The following is a 10,500-nucleotide window of genomic DNA, read 5'->3' as shown; positions in this document are numbered from 1 at the left end:
ATAAGCTTGGACTACTGGGCTGCCGTGTGTGTGTGTGTGTGTGTGTGTGTGTGACTTTGTGTGTGTATGTGTGACTGTGTGTGTGGAGAAAAAGTTAGAGTATCTAAACCATGTCCCTGGATGGTGTGTGTGTGTGTGTGTGTGTGTGTGTGTGTGTGCACCTCAGCCTCCAAGTGTACATGTTGTGTTACAATGAATTAAAAAAAAAAGTAATCAATGCTGAGTTTATAACAGTGTTTAATTAACTCTGGTCTACTTTGTGTGCTGTTTTCAAACAGGAGTTTCTGTCTGAAGGAAGGTTCACGCTGGAGACTGAACTGCAACCAGTAGACATCCGTGCACGACCCCTCGGGACCCCAGCCGCACGCATCAACTACCGCTGTTCCCAGACCAGCCGCAAAGATGTGGTAACTGCCGGAGTAGCACGATAAGCAGCCCCTGGACACGCTCTTCATCGTTCTTCTCCTCCTCCCCATCGTCCTCTTCCTCCAGTCTTTCTCTCCCCTCCTCACCTCACCTCGGGGGATGGCGACGGCGACGATGATGATGATGACGAAGACGACGACCACGTGTCGGCATATGGCGTTGTGACGAGGACAACACACCCTCTCTTCCCTCCACACACACACACACACACCCCCCCCCCACACACACCCCTAACCCCTCACACACACATTCGGTGACTTGCCCCCCCCCCCCCCCCCCCCCCTGTGGTGCCCGCTGGGCAGCGGCGGAGGCCGGGCTGAAGAAGATGCGGCCATGGACGGGCTCGTGGCGCTGGATCATGCTGGTGCTGCTGGCGTGGGGCACGCTGCTCTTCTACATCGGCGGGCACCTGGTGCGCGACAGCGAGCACCCCGAGCGCTCCAGCCGCGAGCTCTCCAAGATCCTGGCCAAGCTGGAGCGCCTCAAGCAGCAGAACGAGGACCTGCGCCGCATGGCCGAGACGCTACGGTACGCCTCGCTCTCTCTCTATCTGTCTATCTATTTATCTATCTATCTATCTGTCTCTCCCTGTCTCCCGCTCTCTCTTTCTCTCTCTTCCTCTGTCCCTCCCTCCTTCTCTCTCTCTCTCTCTCTCTCTCTATAGAGCTCGCTCTCCCTTCCTGTATCCCTTTCCCTCTCTCTCTCTTTCTCTTTATCTCTCTTCCTCTGTCTCTCCCTCTCTCTCTCTATCATCTTTCTCTATCTATCTATATCTATCTCCCTCCCTGTCTCCCTCTCTGTCTCTCTCTCTTTCTCTCTCTCATCCTCTGTCACTCTCTCTCTCTATCATCTCTATCTATCTATCCATCTATCTATCTATCTATCTATCTCCCTCTTTATCTCCCTCTCCCTGTCTGTCTTTCTCTCTTTCTCTCTTTCTCTATCTCTCTCTCTCTGTCCCTCCCTCTCTCTTCTTTCATTTTCCTTCCCCCCACAAGATCCATTTAAAGCTCTATGACTCATATAAGTAATGTGCATATATGCTGCACTTTAACTTTAGTGTTTGCGGATTTAAAAATGCAGTACGATTGGAAGAGTAACCTTATGCTGCTGACATTTGCTGCAGCCTTGTATACACTGTCAAGGCACAGTGTCCATATGTGAATTCATATGTTGTATGATTTTTATTGACGATGATCAAATGACATTTTGTGATGGTGTGCACATTCACATAACATGCCTGAGGCCGAAGGCATGCAGCGCACACGCTACACACACATTAGTGAGATCCCATGTGCTACATAATGACATCTTCATGTAGCAAACATGTAGACAATCTTGCTTACTATCTATCTCTGGGTATTGTAGGGCTTGTATTGTTTTTGATTGCAATATATTTTGGATTCCAGTAATTATAAAAACAAGATAATGGAGGTGATAGAACACTAGTTACTGGGTTGCAGTGATGCTCTGATTTTGTCCGTGTTTTAACCACAGCACATCCCTCTCCTTTCGCCGTTGGTTAACAACAAGAACTTTTTTTTCCGTCAAGAAGTCAGATGAGGAACAACAACATGCGCAAACAGATGCATAATTGACCTGTCCGCATTTGAAGAGACATACAGTAAAAGTGAAGTACTGCAGAATTAGGAGTGTCTCTAGGCTTCTGAAATATTGTAGTTTAATGCCACAGGCCTGAGATGAACTGTTGGCCGGCTCGGCACGGGTCCGAGGCGGAGAACTATCCAGTAGCACACTCATGTCATATCTCAACATGAAATGAAGCCCAAACCAGCAGATTGATTTTTTTTCTAAAGCTCGTCAGTGCTCCCCTTCAGGGTGTGTTTGATGTTTTCCTGCTGTTGTTTCCTCAAGCCCCAAATCTATTCCTCATTCTCTTTCTTAGTCTTACTTTATTCTATTTGTCTCTTATCCCCCCTTCATCCTCTCTCTCTCTCTCTCTATCCTCCTTTCCCCCTCTGTGTCGTCGAGTGATATCACTCTTCTGCTTTGAGCTGAATCCCCTCTCGCTAGTTTGGCTTGAGGGGAAAGAGAACTTCAAGTAAAGGGAAAGGCCTCCTGGGCCTTTTCTAATTGATTTATAATGCACCATCATGCTCCTCTCTCTTTCTCTCTCTCTCTCTCTCGCTCTCTCTCTTTATCTCTCTCTCTCTTTCTCTCTCTCTCTCTCTCTCTCTCTCTCTCTCTCTCTCTCTCTCTCTCTCTCTCTCTCTCTCTCTCTCCTGCACTACGTGGTGTCCGTGTGCTGTTATTCCCACAAGGACTCCCTCTGATTGGCTTAGAATCTGTTCTTCTCCTCAAAGAACATGCTTTCAGAACCACCTGATGTGCATGTGCTAACAGTTTACAAACGGTTGCCATGGTGCCCTGGTATTTACTTTTCAGTTTTTATCTCCATCATATGCAGTATTTGTGAGAAATATATACTTGTACAGTACATAATATACTTTTATATAATATACACAATACCTATTTGTCAAGTCATATTACAGTAAATACATTACACTATTAGTGAGCATTGAATACATTTTACCTTTTCATTAACGACCCAGTATACCCAAGAATTCTTAATACAACGTGGAACTGATCCAGTTGGAACTGATAGCCAACACTGTGTCCTGTTTGTCAGCATTTCTTAGCGTTCCTTCCTGCTGCTTAAGGATTCCAGTTCTCCGTCTCGATATGGACCTCATTAAGACATTAGAACTCATTCATCTGCGTCCAAACGCTTGTGTTTGGGGGCTCCTCTCCTCTCGTCTCCCACTCGTCTCCTTTGGAACACACACGTGCGCACACACACACACACACTCTCACAAACACACACTCTCACACACACACACACACACACACACATGTTGGAGGCATCGTTCAGAAGCCATCTGCAGTTTGACAGACAGCCCATCGCGCTGGCTGCCTAGTTTAGGGGAAACGTGTGACTGATAGGAAAAGCAGCCAATTTGCCTGCTGGAGAGTGTAAGTGTGCCCCGGGGGGGAGGAGGGGGGCCTGAGTGCTAGTGTAAGCAGCCAATGCAAAAAGGGACTTATTAGGGCGGCTCAGTGTTATCAGCCAGCCATAAAAATCATCCACTGGGAACAAGGGATGTTTCATTTCTTTCTCTCTTTCTTTCGTTCTTTCTTTCTTTTTCTTTTTGTGAAGGGGGACTCTTCATACTTCATTCATTCTACTCATCGTTTTTCTGTGGATTACTCTTTCTCACTTTTTTTTCTCCCTCTCTTTATCTCTATCTATCTCTCTTTCTCTCTCTCTCTCTCTCTCTCTCTCTCTCTCTCTCTCACACACACACACACACACACACACACACACACACACACACACACACACACACCGAGTGAGGGTGTGTGTGCGAAATAGTCACGGATGCTACGATATCAGGCAGAGGTGTGATGGGCTGATATACTGAGCTCACACGCTCATATTTTTTACTCCAGCATTCTCTAATACCACTCATACCAACACTGATAGCACTCCATAGCAGCATGCCATTAAACTCAGCTCTCAGGCACTGGAGCTGCAGCCAGGAGTGCTTCTGTCTTTTTGCTGCTCTCTTATCCTATTTGCCTACCGGAAAAAGAGCTGATGGCGCAAATTTACGACCGCTACTCCAGCTGCCCTATCAGTCTTTGCCAGTCTTGCCAGTCACTGCACTTTGATCTTAATTGTAAATAATTGCGGTTAATAAAAGTAATTGTTGTGTTTTTTTATGATCGCGCTACTGGCTATTATAAGTCGTTACATCAGTGTTCGTTATCAGCAAAATGTACAAATGGAAGCGTTCGTACTCGTCCTGGGGGGAAAAAAAGCGGTGTAAAGGCAATCCCGAGGAATAACTGATTTCAGCAGAGTTACTATTCTGACAGGGTACAGGGCGGAGACAGATTCAGCTCAGAGGAGCCATTACGGCTCTACCACCCACACGGTTTCCTTGAATTTCCCATTCAAAACTCTGCAACTGACACCCCACACAGCACAGCAGGGGAGGGCCGTCAATTATTCATCCCCAGGAGCCTCCTTTCCATGGGAGGCTGACTGGACAGAATGCACTATGGGGGAATCCTTAACGACAGTGCGGGGTGATGCTAGTGATTGGATATTGATTTCCAAGAGCCTGACCTCTGCACCAGCACATAACGGAGAATGCTACCCTCACCAAAACGCCCTCCTCCTCCTCCTCCTCTTCTGTTCTCTCATGCGCTCTTCCTCTCTCACTCTCACTTTCTTGTACACTTCTTCTCTCACTTTCATGCTTCTTTCTCTATCGCATCTTTCCTTTCTCTTTCTATCTGCCCCTATCTCTCTCTCTCTCTCTCTCTCTCTCTCTCTCTCTCCTTCACACTCTCTCACGTCTTATTTGATGTATCTCTCTCCCTATCTCCAGTATGTTTCAGTCCTATCTGGATCTATCTCCAAAGGTCATCACAGTGAGCTCTGTTTCTGTATACATAAACTGTATCAAACTGCAGCGTTCTCGTGGCATTTAAGCGCTCCATTATCTTAATATTTACTCACAGCGCACCGTTGCACCCAGGTTGAGCCCTGCTTAGGAATGACAAAAATGCTCCTCATTTAATTCCTGAAGTCCCTCTGGTACCGTCTCCTTTCATCTCTAATTGTGTCTGTCCTGAGCCCAGCCTAGGGTGCTTCCTAATTTGGGCTGAGCGTTCCGAGAGCGAAACATCATTTTAGAAGCCATAAAGCTGATGATACACAAGGCAAGACTCTCTGAGCTGTGTTTCTGGCCGATGCTGCTGAGTATTGTTCTTCTGGAACGTTCTCCCGATGACATTGGGGCAGCATTCTTTTTTCTTTTTTTTTTTTCTGGAGAACTTCAATTAATTATAAGTAGGCGCATTTTCATTATCATTCAAAGAGAGCATATGGAACCGCCGACGCTGGTTGCCCAGCAACATTGTTTTAAAAGTTGCCACTTGGATCATCACCTTGAGAAAAGAGCTAAATGTTCAGTGGCTGTATTCGGAGCTTGTTCTGATTTTTAATTAACTACACCACTTTTCCCAAATGTGCCAGTACGCTACTGTGTGTGTGTGTGTGTGTGAGTGTGTGTGTGTGTGTGTGTCAGAAAGAGAGGGAAGAGGGAGAGAAGGAGAGCGAGAGAGACAAAGAGAGGAAATTGATATTGTTCTACAGTAAGTACAATCAAAGTTCCTTAAGAACTGCCTCTGGTACAATTTAGAAAGACTTCCACCACCATCTCTCACCTTTACTGTTTATTTTTCGTATTTTATACATTCCTGGTGACTTTGTCAGCATTTCTGAGATCATGGTGTTGGCCGGTGCTGACAGCACTCAGGGGACATGAGGTCAGTTAGGAGGCACGGAGTTCTCCGTCAACGTTATTTTTTCCACAGCTCATATTGTCATGCTGTTTCAACTTCAGACATGAAGCCCGGGGCACCCGTTGGGAGGCTAAAGTAAATTTGCCCTCTCTCAGAAAGACACCTTTAGCTGAGACACCATGGAGCATCTACGGCTCACGCTCTCTCTCTCTTTCTCTCTGGAGGGGAGGACGATGCGGAAGAAGAAGCCAAGATGTCCTGCTGTGTCAGGGTGTAGAAAATTAGTAGTAGTAGTAGTAGTAGTTGCAGTATAGTAACAATGTCATTTGTTATTGAGAGATACAGTATACATGCACACACACACACACCCACCCACTCACACACACACACACACACACACACACACACACATACGGGAGGAGGACACTGAAGAAACCAAGCTGTCCTGCTGTGTTAGGGTGTAGAAAATTAGTAGTAGTGGTAGTGGTAGTAGTAAAAACAAATCATGTGACATGATGTTAGGGTGTTCTCCAATATGTCATTTGTCATTGAGAGAGGCACACACACACACACACACACACAGTCTCATGCACAGACACTGACAGATGTGCACATGTACTCATACACTCAAGCAAAAACAAAGAGATGAAACACTGACACACAAATGATTTACATGACACTGACAGATGCTGACAGAAGCATGCACGCACCCACACACACACACACCCACACACACACACACACACACACACACACACACACACACACACACACACACACACACACACTCACACTAATAAGTCTACTGGCCCATCGTTGGAGACAGTCATGCTCATGCTGAACAACAGCATATGGCAGTTGATCAGTGGGATTATGGTGCTTGTGTGTGTGTGTGTGTGTGTGTGTGTGTGGGTGTGTGTGTGGCTTGAGTGCTTGATCCCAAACACACTGATAATCACACTGTTACAGATAAAACAGTTAATAGTGGAGTCTGTCCACTGTCTGAGCCTCGGCATGCCTGGTCAAGCCCCACAGCCTGGAAATGAATCACACACACACACACACACACACACACACACACACACACACACATAGATACACACTGAGACATTGACAGATGTAGACATGTACTCACACACATACAGCAGATTGACATAGAGAGATGAAGCACTGACACACAGATGATTTACATGATGCTGACAGATGCACACACGCACACACACACACACACACACACACACACACACACACACACACACACACACACACACACACACACACACAGAGAGAGGCGGACAGACAGACACACACTCACAGGACAGGAATGATAGGCAGAGAGAATCAAGATGCAGCGTACACACTCTCGGCTGATGACAGCCCCCCACCGGGTACAGAATTACATGAGCCGATACTAAGACAAGAGGGGGCTGCAGAGTGTATGTGTTGCACGCTAAGTGTGTGTGTGTGTGTGTGTGTGTGTGTGTGTGTGTGTGTGTGTGTGTGTGTGTGTGTGTGTGTGTGTGTGTGTGTGTGTATGTGCGTGTGTGCGTGCGTGCGTGTTTGTGTGTGTGTGTGAGAGAGAGAGAGAGAGAGAGAGAGATAAAGACTGATTCCAGCTGTCCCCTGTCCGTATTTTTCCCGATGTGTGTCGTGTTGTGTTCTGCTGCTTTTTTCTCTCTCTTCTCTTGTGTCCCGTTGTCTTGTTATGCAGAACACCTGGCCAATTTAAAACCTCCCCAAAAAAAACATTTTTTTCAACTCCTGGTGTGGCATGGCGATCTCAGGCTCTAAACACACACATCAGATCAAATTATTTTATTCACAAGGAAGCATTTTCATTATTAAACAATTATCTGCCGTTCAGTTGGCAGAGCATTATCCATCATCTATTATCAAAACGGCCTGTCAAAAATGGCTGGTGATATGGTCTTGCACATCATATTGAAGCTGTGCAGTCAGTGCCAAATGTTTGTTTGAATTAAAAGAAGGGGGGGGGGGGTCACTGTTTTAGGATAGAGTGAAACGAGCGGTTCTTTCTGCTGTCTGGAGGCTTATTATGGGCTGTTTCTCTAACCTCAGAGACCTGCATTAGCTGGGTCTCATCTCTGTTTACATCTCAGGATGAGATACGCCGAGCTTGTACATCGCGTAGGTTTCCATTACCATGCAAAGCAGCAAGAGACCTCTTTCAGACATCCCCTTTCAACAGCCCCTATATATCCTTATTCCGGGTTCTCTGTTGACTGGCATGATACGTGTTGGCTCCATTACATCTGTATGCCCGCATAGAAATTCCACCTGATGAGTTGCAGTCTCTATAATAATCCCCCCTAGTGTGTGTGGCCTGTCCTTTAGAAATGGGGTGCAGAGGAGTGTCTTCGGCCCGCTGAAGTTTTGGAATTCAATTTCCTCCATTGTCCACACTGACCTTCGTCCCATTCTTCTGCTCTTGCCCATGCAGGCGGCGCTGCTCCGTGGTTAAATGGGGCCTTCTCTAAACACACTGCTGTGCTAGTGGCCATCTGCCGGTCTTGTTAACAGAGACTCTGTTTGGAGTGCCTCTCATTGTTATGCTTACTGTGGTTGTCTCGTGTTCTTCTTCTGTCATGGCGTGTGTGTGTCCTCATTTTCTGGGTCCTGCGCTGGGATGTGTCAACAAGAGTCTGCTTTGCTGATTGATTTTGCGAGTTGGCTTGGGCTTTGCTTCATTTACACTGAATTGCCAATGACCACCGCGGCTGCCAAAACAGCGGTGAATGAATCAAACTGTCGATAGAGTGAATTATTGCCGTTTCTGGTCAGTCGCAACAGAATGCTGGAAATATTGTTTTCTGAACATAATTTAATATAGACACATTTAATAAAATTATTTTTGTGATTAAGTTGAGGCCATTTTTCAAGTTGATGTCAAGCGCTCGGAAGGAAACACTTGGCGCATAAGATAGCTGATCAGCCAGTCACCACAGAGTGATCATTTTGTTAAACAAACTTGCACAATACTTTGATGTAACTGAGGTTGTCAAACAATAATGAAAGATGAGTCGGTTGTGTGTAATTGTTTTTTCTAATCTGATCATAAACATATTTGATGGCTTTGAATCACAACCACAAATGTGGCGCTGACTAGGAAGTATATCAGAAGTGGTTTGGGTATATATAGTACAGTAGAGTACAGTACAGGATATAGTGAGTCTTTGTATCCATCTCTCTCACTGCTGTATTCCCTCCATCAATGACCATGCTTCATCCTCACATGCCAGTCCGTGTTTACTTTAGCCACACACACACACACACACACACACACACACACACACACACACACACACACACACACACACACACACATACACACACACACACACACACACACACACACACACACACATGCACACACACACCACACACACATACTCATTTATCAGAACATAGAAACCAGTGCAGAACAGGGCTCAGGTGTGATTTCTGAAATGTTTGTATCAGACCGATTCAGGCGTAAGAATGAACGGGTGTTTGTTAAATGTGGCAGCTGAAAACAAGCATAATTTTAATAGAATATTCTCATTTTTAGAGGTCTCACCCCAAGATGGAGGTGCATAATATGTCCTAAAGAGATTAGTTTGACCTTGAGATAGCCAAGGTGATATTGCAAGTCCAGCTGAACCAATTACTTTAGGCAGTCAGAAAAGTGGCATCAAAGGAAGTCGGGAATTTGGAGATTTAAGTGCAACAGACTTGAAGTTGCAGACAGACTGTGTCATGCGCTTCTACCAAATGCATTTCATTGCAAAACCAAACGACACATGCCATTTTTTCCTGAAAAAGAAAACATAAACGTGTTCCTGGAACCCTGGAGACAAGTTCGAGGACAACATATTATTTTGTACACAAAGAAAATTCTTAGGAGTCCGATCGGCTGGAGGACAGCATATTCTTTTGTGCACCACTCAAGTTGAGATTGAAAAATGCCAAGCTTTGCATTTACGCTTTTAGCAGTACGCTTATCCTATGCCTGCATTTTATGTCATGTTTATGTACATTTGTTTGGTGAATGAGGGCCAGTTTCTTTCTTCTGCGCGTATAGCACGACAACTCCCTCTTTACTGATCCGTCTTGTCTAGCAACAGATACTTGCTTCTCACAACCAATCCTTCCATGGCAGAGAGTAAAAGCAGTCGATTTTGTTTGTAGTATTACGGTCTTTGCAAAGGTATGTCTGCTAAAGATGCCGGTCTGGCTTCTATCTCGTAGAAACAGAGCAGGCACGCCTGGGGGGCTTGATTTGAGTCCAGATTCGCGGGACTTTTGCCATCCCAACTTGGCTGCCAACTGCAGCAACTCAAATGATGTATTAAAAATGTACCATTGAAACAACTGGAAAAACAAAAAGCAATTCGGAGTGTTCAAAGATTTGTTTTTGCCAAAAATACTTGATGTTGACACTCTTTTTGAACCAGGTATTTGTCTGAGATCAATGAGCTTTCACGTATAGGCTTACCTTGCCATTGGCTGTGTTTTACTCCACAGTTTGCACTATGAAACTTCTTTACTAAAGTTCGGAGCTAGTACCAAGGGTAACAATCGGAATCACAGGCTTGTGATGTTTCTCCCATTCTTCCTGCTAGGAGCACAGGCTTCTCCAAGTGTGTGTGTGTGTGTGTGTGTGTGTGTGTGTGTGTGTGACTCACAAGGTCACAGTTAGCAGTGGGTCTATCCATCTGCCAATCAGAGAATCGTGGT

At 45.5% G+C, this 10,500-nt stretch overlaps 1 protein-coding gene across 1 annotated transcript in view; it reads left to right on the top strand.

Annotated features, from left to right (window-relative positions):
- Positions 1–562: 562 nt before the first annotated feature.
- The window catches only part of fut8a (fucosyltransferase 8a (alpha (1,6) fucosyltransferase)), a 31,850-nt gene continuing 21,912 nt past the window's right edge, over positions 563–10,500 (top strand). The window contains exon 1 of the mRNA XM_062523153.1: positions 563–954. Within this exon, the coding sequence (XP_062379137.1) occupies positions 752–954 (203 nt within the window). The 5' untranslated portion in view covers positions 563–751. The remainder of the gene's footprint in view (positions 955–10,500) is intronic.

Source organism: Sardina pilchardus, chromosome 20 (assembly GCF_963854185.1).
Source record: "Sardina pilchardus chromosome 20, fSarPil1.1, whole genome shotgun sequence".
Taxonomy (NCBI): domain Eukaryota; kingdom Metazoa; phylum Chordata; class Actinopteri; order Clupeiformes; family Clupeidae; genus Sardina; species Sardina pilchardus.
The sequence above is the reverse complement of the archived record's forward strand: the minus strand, read 5'-3'. Positions and strand labels throughout refer to the sequence as shown.